The sequence below is a fragment of the Erinaceus europaeus genome, chromosome 15 (genome assembly GCF_950295315.1).
Source record: "Erinaceus europaeus chromosome 15, mEriEur2.1, whole genome shotgun sequence".
Taxonomy (NCBI): domain Eukaryota; kingdom Metazoa; phylum Chordata; class Mammalia; order Eulipotyphla; family Erinaceidae; genus Erinaceus; species Erinaceus europaeus.
In genome coordinates this window covers 3,289,210-3,303,646 of record NC_080176.1, presented here as the reverse complement: position 1 = coordinate 3,303,646, position 14,437 = coordinate 3,289,210, and the positions used below count along the sequence as shown (strand labels likewise).

Genomic DNA, 14,437 nt, shown 5'->3' with positions numbered 1-14,437 from the left:
GAGCCTCAGTGCCCCTCAGCGTGGCTACATGATTACTGTAGTCCAGACAGAGCATTCGGCCAGCACTGGTGGGCAGCAGGCAGCCCTACAGTGAAAATCTCAATTAGCTGGAGGCCCCAGTGCATCCTGTTGAGTGGCATGGATTGTATCTGGAGTGGATTTCTTGAGAGAAGCAGAGCACTTCTTTCTCCAGGCTGGTCGGTCCCGGCTTTTAATTTCCAAGACCCATTTGAAGTTTTCCTCTCCACTTGGCTCTGGAGAACAAAGATCTCCCACTGAAAGATGAGGAAATGAAAGCTAGCAAAGAGACCTCTCAGAGAGACAGGACTCCTAACAACCTGTCAGTGGGGATAAACTCCACTGCGGCAAGAATAATGAAACATCGATTCTCTGCACTTATTAAAAGTCAGGTTTATATTAGACTTTAGAAAGCAATTAGTTTGAACTGAAACCAATTAGCAATTACTCCCCTCCTCCTAGGACCATCCAGACAGGGGGATGTTTTTACACACCTACTACGTGCAGGACTTCGGAGAACTCAGAGACAGGGATGGACACAGCCTACAGGGAAGGGGCTTCCTGTGTCACTTAGGAATGGAGCCACTTCAGCATCTCCTCTGCTCCTCTCTGGCTGCTCACAGACTCCCCCTTGGCTCCCGTGCTTGTCTCTGCTTTCAGCACAGACCCTGTGAGGTTTAGCTCGGCCATCTCTGAGTTCACTCTGCTGACCTGCTGGATGGGTTCAACCAGGACCATGCTTCTCCCCCTTCCCCCCCCCCCCAACCCCATATGTGCTGAAACCCAGATGCCCTATTTACAGACTCCATCTCTTGGCATCTTTCCTGGAAGGCTCAGGGTCCAACTCCCACCACCCCCCTCCCCACTTCATCCCTGGACTCATCACCCCCCCTGGGTCTCCATTCTACGGTCCGCCCTGTGTCTCTACAGATGCTGCCCTTTGTGTGTGAGCTCTGGGTCTGGCTTCTCAAACATCTCCTGGGATGGTGGTGTGTTGCCACCCTCAGCTCCCTCCCACCCTCCATGGTTTGCATCCCCATGCCTCTCATGTCAGCTGACCCCGCCCTCCCCACTCTGCTGTCTGAATGATCTGGGGTCTCTCCTTTTGCCTCTTTCCTTGATCATCTTCAGCATCCTGCCAAGGGATGCAGGGGGGAGTCCCTGCTCATGTGTTTCAGATTAGACTCTCTATGGTTAAAGTCCACTCACTTCTTTGTCTCTTGCAACTTTCAATCAACTTCTTTCTTTAGTCTCTGCTTTTCTAGCAATCTACTGAGTTACTGTCTACCTGTTGCCCACCCATCTACTTGTAGCTGCCCATCCTTTGTTCATCTACCCATCCATTCACTCACCCAGTCACCTATCCACCCATTCATTCTTCCATTTATTCTTCCACCTATCTGGTATTTATCAAGTCCCAGTTCTGTGGCAGGCACTGGGGCAAATGTTGAGATGTCAGTGGTGAACAAAACAGATATGGCTTGTGATCTTCTCAAGTTCATAGTCAAAGGGTCAGACCAGCCAGCTGACTGACCAACCAGTGAACCAACCAACCAGGAATCTGTGAGTGTAACAGGTGCCATGAAGAAAAAACAGGGTGGTGTGAGGGGGGGGGGTGCTCTTCTTAGATTCAACCGAATGGGGTCAGTGAGAAAGCTCACCTGGGAGGGTGTGTGTTTTGCCGTGCACAAGACCCAGGTTCAAGCACAGACCCACATCACTGGGCACTGGGCACAAGGTAGGGGGCTTTAGTGTAGTGCTGTAGTATCTTCTCCACACTTTGTACCTGAAAAGTTGATCTAGGGTAGTGAAACCCCAGAGATGCAAAGAAAAAAAAAAAGATGGCCTCAAACAGACTTCCCTGAGCTCTAAAGTTGCTCATGATGTCTCGTGCTCTGGACAGAGGGAGGATGGAGACCCCTGCTGGCTTCCAGGGCAGCACCGGGCACCCCTCTCTGCCTGCACCCCAGGGCCAGTGTCTCCTCCTCAGTGTCATAGGCAGGCAGAGCTTTCAGGGGCTGTACAAGGAACAGCTGACTTCAGAGGCGGGATGCCCACGGCCTGGCATCCCATAGGGCACCTGCGCTCACTCACAGCTCTCCCAGCCCGCACGCAGGTGCCAGGGTCAGTCACGTATGTCCTGAGTAATGTTGCCTTGTGATAGACTCGGCATCCCTTTGAATCCCGTTATCAGGGAGGCTGTGCCAGCAAACTGGAGGTGACATTCTCATGAGGAGGAAGAGGGGGGCTTCACCTTTCTTTTGCCCAGTGTGGGGTTCCCTCCCATGGCATGCTCAGAGAAGGTTGCGCTTATGCTTCCCTCCCAGGTAGGAAGAAGGTGGGGAGAGCTTCCCTGGCAGGGAATGGGGATGTTCCAGGTGGGATGAGTGAAGGGGGAGGGGGAGGTGGTGAGAGAGTGAGCTTGAGGCGGAGGGCTGAGGTCAAATCATGCAAACCTGGCTGAGAAGTTTGGGTTGGGTTTAAAATTTGGGTTATTTTGTTTATTTATTTAGATTTATTTTGTGCCCTGGGAGGTGGCTTTCTGGATCTAGTGCCTTACTTGCAGGCGTAGGTTCTGAGTTCGATCCCCAGCATCCTCTTTCCTTAGAGCATAGCTGCTCATCCTGCTCTCTCTAAGCGTTCTAAGTCTGCGTGTCTTCAGCAGAAGAGCAGCTCTTGCTGTTCCTGACTCACCTGGAGTCTTCAGAGCTTCTCTTCAGCATCTTGGAAAGACTGTGTTTGACCCAGCTGTTCTGGGAGACAGCACTTTCAACCTTCCTGGGGTTTCTGGTCGCTCTGTCAGCTTCGTTTTTTCTGTTGAAGCAAGCAGAGTGTTCTGACAGCCACCTGCAATTGATCAGCAGTGCCCTGTCTTACTCTGGGAACCGTGCTGGCTGGGAAGTGTCCTGGGACCCGTGCTCCAGAATGTCTCCCTAGTGGAGTCAGATATTCTCGAGTGGCCTGCGTCCTTCCTGTACCCAGGTGCACCATGCGATGCTGCCTGCAGTCTCCTCTGATGCCCCAGTCCATTTAGTCCATCTCTTCATTTCTATTTTTTTTCTGCAGTGTTGTCAAACTTTCTTCCCTACAGAACATAGAACTCCTTTTTCTTTAGCTCCCCATGAAGTTTTTCTTTGTGTCCTCCCCACCTATTCCCTCAAGCCCTCCCCCCCCCCCCCCGTCCCCTTGTGAATGTCACCTGTTGTGGCAGCATCCTGCTGCCAGGATTTAGCCAGTCACTGCTGTGGCCACAACACTCCAGATAGCAGCGGGCTACAGAGAACGACTTTTCTGTCTTTGGAGATAGTCTGTCGGGGATTTGGACAGGATAGAGCTGTCTCAGGAGACTCAGAGGGCTGGGGGCAGTGTGTCTGTCTGGAGGTTGGCATCACCCACTGAGAAGGTCTTCACACCCATGGCTGGTGCTTGGGGAGACTCTCGGGTGAGGCCAATAGGGTTCCTCAGCAGAGAGCCTCTGCAGGATGCCCACCATGAGCTGGTGGCCCTTACCTCCAGGGCTCTGGGCTTTGAATGGAGCAACTCCAGTGGGAGTGCACAGGAGTAAGGCCTCTTTCTGTCTGGCTGTGACAGTCAGAGTATCGCCAGGCTGCTCTCTGTGGATGGGAGCAGCCCTCCCAGACCCCACAGAGTCCCAGCACCTAGGGCTCTCAGCTCCTTCCTTGCTCCAGGCTCTCCGGGGGGAATGCCTGCTCTTCATCTCTGGTACTTTCTCACCTGCCATCTGTGATTCAGCATCCTGATTCTCGAATCTGCTCCTTAATGTATGTTCCCAGGATAAGGAGACACATGACGTGATGTGTCTCATCTCATAGGGTCCTGGCCTCCCAAGCATCAGGGTTCCATTTTCATCTCCCCCTAAGGCCCACATCTTAGTGCTAGCACATTGGGGGGGTGGGGGCTCAGGGCACCCACAGATGAACTTGGAGGCGCACAAATATTCAGCCCCAGCAACCTTGGGGCCAAGGGTTCCTCTGCCTGGAACATGCTTCCTTCTCTCCCTCCTGTCATCTCAGCCCAGATAGTGCTTCCTCCAAGAAGCACTGGCCGTGCCTGCCTGGGCCTCTGCTCCTCGGCGCTGCCTGCTTGCTTTTCCTGCCTCGTACTAGTTCTAGTTGCCGAGGGCTTTTCTTCCTTCTCTTTGGGTCCATGAGAACAGGGTCCTGCTTTCCCCATCAGCTCTCGTGCCACGTGCAATATTCCCTCATTAACCGTACGGAGAGCAGAAGCGACAGCCAGACCCACTCACCAGATGATAAACTCTGACCCACTTACAAGAACCAGCTTGCAGGGACTCCCAGATGGGCTTTCTGGGGGGTAGGAAATTGTCTTCTTGCCAGAAAAACGCCCTCAAGACTGACGAGGAGAGCACTTGTGTAAATCATTAATAAATCTGTTTACTATTTTTATTTGCATGGGATATCAAATTAAATATTGCATTAAGTGAGTTAAATATTAATGTTGCATTAAATATAGATTGCATTTTAAAAATTAAGTACGCGACGCTCTTCCTGGGAGTTGGGTTATGGAGGCTCGAGCGTAATCATCCCAGTGTGTGCCAACTGTGTGTGGCTGTGCTCTGTGTCACTGGCGGTGGATCGGAACTCCCAGGAGTAAGGGGAGCATGGGGCCCAAGGGTGCCTGGCGTTGGTGTTGGGGTGGGGGCAGCCCAGCAGAGCAAGAGCAGACGTCTCATGGCAGGAGAGAGGGCCGGGGAAGTGGGGGAGAGCTCATTACTGTGCACTTGGTATGCGCTGTTCATTGTCCCAAGCAATTTGTGAGGAGGATCTCTATTAACCCTCGTGAGAGACAGACGGACAATCATAATATGGTGATGATAGTGCCTGCTGTCCTCGGAGCGGTGTCTTCTCCCTGTGTCTCCTGAGTCTCAAGCCTGCCTCCCTCCCTCTCTCTCTCCCTCCCTCTCTCTGTCTCCCTCCTTCCCTCCCTCTCTTTTCCCTCCTTCCATCCTTTCTTGTGCTGTCTCTGGGTTTAGGGCCCACAGTCACTTTTTTTTTTTTTTTTGCTGGCACTATGAATCCACTGCTCCTGGAGGCCATTTTTTCCATTTTATTGGATGGGACAGACAGAAATTGAGAGGGGAGAGGGAGATAGAGAGGGAGGGAGACAGATACCCGGAACCTTGCTCAGGTCCTTGCATTTAGTACTGTGTGTGCTCAATGGGGTGTGCCACTGCCCACCCCCCACAATCACTCTCCATGACCCTCCTCACCTTGGCTGTGTCTGCTAAGCCCTTGTTCCTCAAATAAGTTCACACCTACCATTTCTGGGAACTCAGAATTGAAATGCATATGTGTAAAGATTAGAAAAAGAGAGAGAGAGAGAGAGGATCAGAGCACTGCTGAGCTCTGGTATAAGGTAGTGCGGGGGATTGAACCGGAAATCTCTGGGGCCTCGGGCATGCAAGTCAGCACTCTGATAGGCTGAGCTACTTCCCTGGCCCTTGGAGAGGGCACCCTTTAGCCCCTTACTGAGATGATGCTCCCCACTTTGGCCTGGGCTTCCGGGAAGACTCCCTAACTGGCCTCCTTTTGTGCTCCAGAGTGTCTGTGTGTCAGTTTCTGCCCCTCCCCTGGTGGTCCCGCTGTGCTTCACTGGAGCAGTTTGGTCTTGCAGGGTCTCTGGTCACCACCTGAGGGTGGGCGTGCATCCTGCGGTATGAGGCCACCATGCCCTTCTGTTTATGGGGGGAGGGGCTGGGATCAGAACCTCAGGAAGCAGCTCAGGACCCAGTTTACCCCCTTCCCTGGGCTCCTGAGACTCTGCCCTGAATATCTGTCAAGCAGCAGTCAGATGTCTTCTTTATCCACAGCCATTTTGTGAGGATCGCAGGTTTAAATTCTTTTTTCTTTTTTTAAATTAAAATTTTTTTAATTTAGTTTTTTATTTTAATGAGAAAGAGCAGATACAGAGGGAAAGATATGGGGGTGGGGGTGGGGGTGGGGGAGAAGAAAGAGACCAGAACACTGCTCAGTTCTGGCTTATGGTGGGGCTGGGGATTGAACTTGGGACCTCAGAGCCTCAGCCTTGAAAGGCTTTTTGCATAACCATTATGCTGTCTCACCAGCCCTAAATTCTTTTTTCTTTTGTTTTTTTAAAAATTTCTTTATTGGGGGATTAATGGTTTATAGTTGACAGCAAAACGCAATAGTTTGTACATGCATAACATTCCCCAGTTTTCCACATAGCAATTCAACCCCCACTAGTTCCTCCTCTGTGATCATGTTCCAGGACCTGAACCCCCCACTACCCCAGAGTCTTTGACTTTGGTGCAAGACACCAGCTCCAGTCCAAGTTCTGCTGTGTGTTTTCTCTTCTGATCTTGTTTTTCAACTTCTATCTTGAGTGAGATCATCCTATATTCATCCTTCTGTTTCTGACTTATCTCACTTAACATGATTTCTCCAAGCTCCATCCAAGATGGGGTGAAGAAGGTGAAGTCACCGGTTTTAATAGCTGAGTAGTATTCCATTGTTTATACAGACCACAACTTTCTCAGCCACTCGTCTGTTGTTAGACACCTGGTTTGCTTCCAGGTTTTGACTTAACGAATTGGCAGCAAGCTCTTTCTAGCTGGTGCCAGAGACACTGTCACCAGAATGTCCTATGTAGGTTTGGGCTCTGCAGAGGCATTTTCTTTGCAGGGCAGAGACTGTCTTTCCTGCCTTCTCCTCCCACTAAGGCAGTGCTAATGTCCCTGAGGCAGGGAAGACCTTCTGCCTGTGAGAAGGTTGTGTCTCTCTCTCTATCTGTGTGTGTGTGAAAGAGAAAGAGAGAAAAACAGAGAGAGAGAGAGACAGAGAGAGAGAGACAGAGGCCTTGTCTGTGTGTGTGTGAGTGACAGAGGCCTTGTCCTGGGGCAGAGCCACCACCTGCCAGGTGGAGTCTGGTGACTCTCCTTGCTTTGTGTCCCGCTGTTCTTGTGCTTGTCATCTGTGTGGTGGAAGATGAGGCCACACGCTTGCAAGTCAAGGCTTCAATTCTGTTCAGGGAGCCAATGACAGGGAGAGATGGTCATAGAAACACTGCTATTCTCATTACCTCTCCATAGGTGAGAGAGATGTGGAGGGTCAGCTCAGTCATGCCCTGGTACTCCTGGAGCTCTGTGCTCTTGGAGGGGGGGGACCAGGGAGGAGAAGAGAGTCATCACGGAGGAGGCTTAACCCCTGAAAGATATACACCGGTGTCAGTGATGCTTACAAGGACGGGTCCACTTCGGAGAGGAGAGCTGGGAGCCACTGTGCCTGAACTGTCTCTAGCAGCGGGCACGGTGTGATAGGTAACTGCTCAGTCAGACACCCAAGGGCTCTGCTCTGAACAGCTCTCTTCCTTGCTGTCTGCTGTCTCCTCCCCAGAAGGCACTCGTGCTCCCAGAGACAGACCGCAGAGCATTGGGGGAGGAGACCTACACACCTGCAGGGCACAGAGGCACCTAATTATTCTACCCACCACCATGCTGAGTTAGAACTTTAGGCCCTTCCATCGCTGTGGTGACCAGCAGGGCTCTGATGAAAGTTTCTCGTGATCTCTTCATCCTTTTCAATCCTGTTGGGCCTTTTTCAGCAGAGGAGAGAGGTGTAGAGTTCACCTTAATCCTTTGCTGTCCCATATTTCTACCTCTAAGTGGATCTGAGCCCCAGCCTTGTAATTATCTCGAAAGTAGACCTGCGTGCCGTGGTTTCCTGGGCCAGGAGGAAAAGAGCCTATCAGGAGTGGATGGATGGTCTGGCATCAGCTAATCTCACGTTTCATGTCGGCCTAAGCTCTCTGAGCTCATTAATTGTCTTTCTGAGAAGGGGCAGGCATTAATCTTGGAGAACCATCCAGACTCGCTACATTTGTGCCCATGACAGAGGCAGGCAGGCCGGCAGCAGCCCACTTCCACTGCACAGGAGCGAGTCGGGCAGTGGTGTGGCTCTAGGCCCCATTTGCCTGATTATGACACACCCGCCCCAATTCATAGGAGCCCCTCCCTCCCTGCCGGCTTTCAGCACATTTCAGTAAAATAACTTCTTGCTAATGATCGAGTCCCTCTGCTGCATTTGAAACACATGTAGAGGTCTGGAGATAACTCAGAGGGGTGAGCTCATGCCTCAGTGTACACAGGTTCAAGCCGACACCATGTGAGCACCGTGGATGGCACAGGGACTCCATGGATGGTGCAGTGGTACTTTTCTGTCTCTCCCCTTCTATCCTTCTATGCCTCTCTCCTTCTCCCCACCCCATCTGAGAATGCAGAGTGGAATTATGGGACTGGGGTGGCCACTCTGCCTTGTCATCCTGGCAGAGGTCCTCAGTTCATTCCTCAGTGTGTCATTAAAAAACAGATGACCCCACCCATGTGTCCTGGAGCCAGAGCCCTGCCCCACTAGGGAAAGACAGAGGCAGGCTGAGGGTGTGGATCCACCTGCTGACACCCATGTCCAGTGGAGAAGCAATTATAGAAGCCAGACCTCCTACCTTCTGCTCCCCATAATGATCCGGGGGCCCATGACCCCAGAGGGATAAAGAATAGAAAAGCTTTCAAGGGAAGGGATGGAACACGGAACTCTGGTAGTGGGAATTGTATCCCTTTTGTCCTATGGTCTTGTCAATTTTTTATTTTATAAATAAATTAAAAAATATACCATATATGGTGGTCAGTAGGGCATGGTTAAGTAAAAGGTGGAGATCAGCACCACAGCTCAATAAGGTCTCCATCAGCTTGTCCGCTGGTGGTCTCATTGAAAAGCCAGCTAAAGAGTGGAAGAAGATAATACTGATTTGAATTTACAGGAGCCCCACAGTCCCCCTGCCACATACTGGAAGAAGATAATACTGATTTGAATTTATAGGAGCCCCACAGTCTCCCTGCCACATACTGGAAGAAGATTTTCTCCTTGACATGAAGCCTGTGTTTTGCTTTTCAAGGGACTGTTCTACTAGACTCTCCAGATGTACACTATAAATGAGGTTTTTATAGGAGACATTTTCTTTTCATTGCCCTGTGTTTGCCACCATTACAGTCAAGCTGGGAAATACTAGGTTTTGATTTGTTAAGCCTACAAAATAAAATGAAACTCCTAATGTGGGGGAGTAAATGCACCCAGGTGGTTAAAGATGCATGAACGTCTTTAAAACCTCTTCACAGGGTGCAGGGAGGGTGCTCGCAGGGTATAGCATGCCCCTTACTGTGCACCAGGCCTTGCGTCTGAGCCCCAGAACCATGGACGGCACCAAGGATCCTCTGTGATGGTGGGGAAGTGCTATGAGGTCTCTCCTCTCTCTCTGTCTCTCCCATGTTTCTCTCTCTTGCTCCATCTCACTTTCTTTAAAAATATTTTTATTTTTATTTTATTGTGAGCAAGAGGGAGACCAGAGCACTACTCAGCTCTAGCTTATGATGGCACCAGGAATTGAACCTGAGACTTTGAAACATCAGACATAAATGTCTAATGCACATCTGCTATGCTATATCCCTGGACCTGCTCCATCTCTCTCTCTCTCTCTCTTGTTTTTTATTTCTTTATTGGGGAATTAATGTTTTACATTCAACAGTAAATACAGTAGTTTGTACATGCATAACATTCCCCAGTTTCCCATATAACAATACAACCCCCCACTAGGTCCTCTGTCATTCTTCTTAGCATCTCTCTCTTTAGAATAAAGAATGGCGTGATTTGGAGGTGGCACAGCAGGTGGAGTGCCTGACTTGTAGCCATGAGATTCCTGAATTCAATCCATCTGTGAAACATAACAGAGCAATGGTCTAGTTCTCTCTTTTACTCTCTCTGCCTCTCACTAATGAATGAATACATATAACACTAGAGGAATAAATAAATATTAACTAAAAAGATGAGAAAGTGGGCCTGGGGAGGCTGCTTGTGAACACACAGGTCCCTGGGTTCATTCCCTAGTGCTGCTCAAAGACAAACAAGTGAGGGAACGGAGCCCACGAGAGCCCACTTGCCGTGTAATTGGCACTTGATGGAGATTTTTGAAAGGAACGAATCAAATCTACTGTTCCAAGGAATGCAACTGTTTTATCTAAGGGAAAAGCAATGGTTGTGTTTTGGAATTCACCATTCCTTCTCTTCCTTTCTTCTTTTTCTTTCTCTGCAGGATCTGCTGTCCCTGCCATACAGCCTGGCTGAAGACCAGGTAAGCGCTGGTTTTGTTCTGACTTGAGATTTTAGCTGCTCTTGGTGGAAATGCTCTGTTATTATGCAAATCCAGCCCGGCTAGCTGGGGAGTCTGGTTGAGGATGTGGCGTTTGTGGCCAGGGAGGCCCACTTGAGTTTTCTTAACCACTTCTCTTAGTTGGAAGGACCCTTGGGCATGGTGGACTCATACTTGCTACCAGTAGAGAATTCCACTCTGCCCAATGCAGACATCTACAATCAACCACCATCCAATTCAACACTTAGGTGGAACAGCCACTACTAGCTGATGGGGGAGATGACACTTAACCTGGCTCCTTTCCCACATGAGGTCTGGAGTTTAAGTCAGTGTTGATAGTCTCACCCTTCAGGGCTGAGTGAGAGAAGCCCACTTCTCCCACAGCCTGTCTCATCTTTATTAGTTGGAGCCACCCAAGCTTGGCCATGTTATGAGAATAATTGAGCCAAACCAATCCATAGCTTGGAGCAATGCATTTTGTTATTGATTCCAATTCTACATTATTATTGTTGCTAAATGAGGAACTAATGTAATTTCTAATGAAACCACATGACCCTCAGATGCACAAAGTGAGACCTTATTTCCCCCATGTGCTCTCCCTCTCTTCAATTAAAATCCAGGAAGGAGAGTTAACACAAGTGCAAGGATTTTCTCCCCCTAAGACGAGTGTCAAGACAGTTGCTTTTTTACTATGCTTGAAAATTTCCTGTGTTATGGGACTCCAGGAGCATGTGACCAGCCCTTGAGTGGGCTGAAGGTGGCTGAAGTGGCAGTTTGGAGGCCAAGTCTGCCACCTCTGTTGAGTGGTGATCAGAATCCGTGTCCTCTCTCCTCTGGCCCAGGTCACTGTCCATTGCCACACCACTGCCACCTGGGTCCCTCCTAATGTCTCCTAAATCTGGGGAAAAACTCTGAGTAGATGTATCCTTATATACACAAAGGTGTGACTGTCAAGGTGGAAGTTCTCCACACAGGGAGGATTCAGTGACATGGAGTTCATTTGCAGCCATCACCTCTGTCTAATGCTAAAACACAGTCCTGAGCCTGGAAGGAAGTTCCATTCATAGTCACTGCCCAGCCCTCTCCCAAGCCACAGCAACCACCCTGTAGGCTTGCCTGTGCTCAACAGGCTGTGTACAGTGTTGTGTGAAGTTCTCTGTGTTGTGGCATGAATTGGGACCTTGCTTATTAATGGCTGGATAATACTCCATGGTGGGGCTGCCCCACGCGTGTCCATCTGGGCTATTGTGAGTGGTGTTCAGCTCTTTGGAGTCTGAGCTGAGGAGCAAAATTGCAGGGTCATATGTTCATTCTGTGCTTGACATAGTGAGGAAGCACCAAATGGTTTTCCTAGTTTAACAGGAAGAAACTGATTCACAGCAAGCTCTCGCCAGTGTCAGCTGGGGGTTGAAGTCTGGCTGGCTGGCTTCAGGGTCTTTGGGGATGGCAGCCCTGCTCAGCAGGCCCTGTTCTGTGCACTGTACGAGGGGGCCCTTGCCTCTAGGGACCATCTGTATTGCTCCTAGGCAACCTGTGCAGTGAGTTCCTGGTTCCTGGTCTACTCTCTTTCCCACTGTGGCACCATTACCTTCAGTTTCAGAAAGTTGGCGTGGTTGCTGGAACACTCGGTTGAGCTGACACTGATAAGATGGTTGACCCATTGTTCAATTTCTCTCTCTCTACAAAGCCATCTTGACAGAATAACAGTTCTTTAGATGATCAGCTATGGGACTGTGGTAACACTTGTGTGAGCCTCATCTCTGCGTACCTGGGGAGACTAGATCTCATCACCCCTGTGGCTTGGGGGATGCAGGGGTGGGGGAGCCCAGCAAGGTGAAGGAACTTGTCCACAGTCACACAGCTTATAAGTAGCACAGTTGGGACTAGAGTTCTGGTCTATGTATTTCTGTAGCTCAGTTCCTTCCCATGGTGTCTACAGACTTCCCTGAACCTCTCCTCCCCATATTTAGGCATCAGCATTCCCCACATTGGGGCAATGGCTGATTAAAAAGACAGCATCACAGCTCTGGCTTTTCTGGATTCCTGCAGCCCCCAGAGCATCTTGAGGTGCTGGGATGTGCTCCTTTGAGAGAAAGTGGGAACTCTGGCGGCGGAATGACATTCTATTCCTCTCTCTTCCTAGTGGGTTAGTCACAAGCACACTGCAAAGGTGTCTTAGGCCAAGGTGACTTTTAGTTTTAACTGGCTTTGTATCCCTGCCTCCAGTGCCCCTAGAATAGGTGGTTCAGTGGGTGGAGCTACTTCTCTCTCCTCCACCAAAGGTGTGCTTCAGAGGCCCAGGCCAGTATCCAGGATCCCTGGCAGCCCAGGAAGCTGGGGGTGGGTCTCCTAGTGGGGGTGGGTGGGCAAGGTGACCTCAAGACTCCAGGGGGCTCTGCCTGGACGGCGAGCCCTTAGGCCTCCTCTCTGCAGGGAGATCAGGCGGGAGGGGGAGGCGGAGGGGCTTATTCACACCTGCCCTGCTCAGCCTTCAGTGGTGGCATCTCTCTGACCTTTTCAAATGGATAAGTCTCCTTGGCAGTGGCTTGTTTCTCAAGACAAGGCACCAGGCACTGTGGCCAGACCACAAACAAGATTTATGCACCCCAAGGGGGTCTCTCCTGGAGACCTGTCTCACCTACCCCCCACCCCAATTCCCACCAGACAGTTTGGGGGAGAAAATATAATGTTTTTGGCCAGAGACCCAGTCCTTGCATCACCTCCCAGATGGATTCGGGCAGGCAGGCTGTTTTTCACATTGCAATGGATTTATTCTTTTGATTGCCTGCCTCCGTCCGCCTGCTCCGTAAGTTCTGATGGATGCGTCGTTCTTGTGTCTCTGTTAGTCACCCCGTACAGGGAACACAGGGTGAGAATCTCATTATTCTGAGCTCCTCACTTTCCTCCCTGCATTACCAGGGAGCACAGCACCCGCTGTAGCTGGGATGTCCTTTCTTTTATCTTCCTGTTCTCTCTCCTCTCTTAGACGCCTACTCTGTGCCAGGTAGAGCCTACAGGCAAGGTGGGGGGCCTCTACAGATGGTAAGATCCAGACAAGGTCCTGGGCCTCCCAGCCCACTGGAAGAAGGACAGAGGTTAAAACTGGACCCAACAATTGCAGATGATCTGCTTTTTCTGATATTATTGTGAGAACCAGGAGTGGTGATGTGGATACCTGGAGGGGTGTGGGGGAACTCCTTCCCAATGTCCAGGTGCCTGAGCGACTTCTCAGGGTGGTTGCCTGGTTCACAGCAGGGCTGGGTCTCCTCTTAGCAGCTGTTAGTAAATTCCTTGCTGGAGAGGCTGGAACTGGCTTCCCAGACATCATCTCCTAACAGAAGGAATGCTCTTTCCTGCTCAGCAAGTGTCACTTCATAATTACGAGTATAATTAGAGCAGGATTTACCATCTGAGCCCTGGATGCTGCAAGGCTGCCTGCACAGGTAGCTCTGGCTTTCACGGGTGTCTGACTCTCTCAGAACACCATGAGGTGGGTGGGTAGATGGACAGACAGGTGGGTGGTGTCCTCGGGACCCAACAACCACATGGGTCACCCACTGCAGGTACAGGCAGATTCAGAGGCTTCCCAGGGGCTCCGGAGAATGCCCGATTGCCCTGACGTGAGCTGGCTATGGACTCCTCCCTGACCTCACCTCTCCCAGCCCCCTGGTCTGAGGTGCTCAGTTCCTCTGAGGAGCCCCTGGTGGCTGGCCAGTCTTAACTACTTTCTCTTGACCTTTTTACTCTTCCCCCTGGCACGTAGCACCATCTGAAATGATACTCTTTCTTGTTCTTATGTCTATTCGCTTACCAGAAAATGAGCTCTTGAGGAGCTATTCTTGCTCACTTGTCTTCACCTGTCTCACTGAGTGAAGACTCAAAACCTTAGCTGACACTTTGTTGCTCCACTTACATCTCATTGCTGATCATCATGACTGGGTTTCTAATTACTTTGTCCGTTTACCTTTTTTTCTTCTTTGTGCATGGAGGAGGTCTATCAAGTTCATAACAAGAAGCACCTTGTCTTTTTGTCCTATTGGAGTCTCCAAACCTTGTGTAGACCTGGAGTAGACTTTCAACACACATTGCACAGATGGGTTGTGGATAGCTGGACGGATGGGTGGATTGGTAGAGGTGTGGGGAGGTGGATAAATGAGTGGGTGAATAGATGGGCTAGTGGATTGGTGATCAGGTGGATAAGTAGACAGATGGGTGAATGGGT

At 50.4% G+C, this 14,437-nt stretch overlaps 1 protein-coding gene across 9 annotated transcripts in view; it reads left to right on the top strand.

Annotated features, from left to right (window-relative positions):
- RBFOX1 (RNA binding fox-1 homolog 1) overlaps window positions 1–14,437 on the top strand; it is a 1,765,566-nt gene that overhangs the window by 125,067 nt on the left and 1,626,062 nt on the right. For all 9 annotated transcript variants that reach the window (XM_060172406.1, XM_060172410.1, XM_060172405.1 and 6 more), the window contains exon 2: window positions 10,159–10,197. In XM_060172406.1, the coding sequence (XP_060028389.1) occupies window positions 10,159–10,197 (39 nt within the window). The remainder of the gene's footprint in view (window positions 1–10,158; window positions 10,198–14,437) is intronic.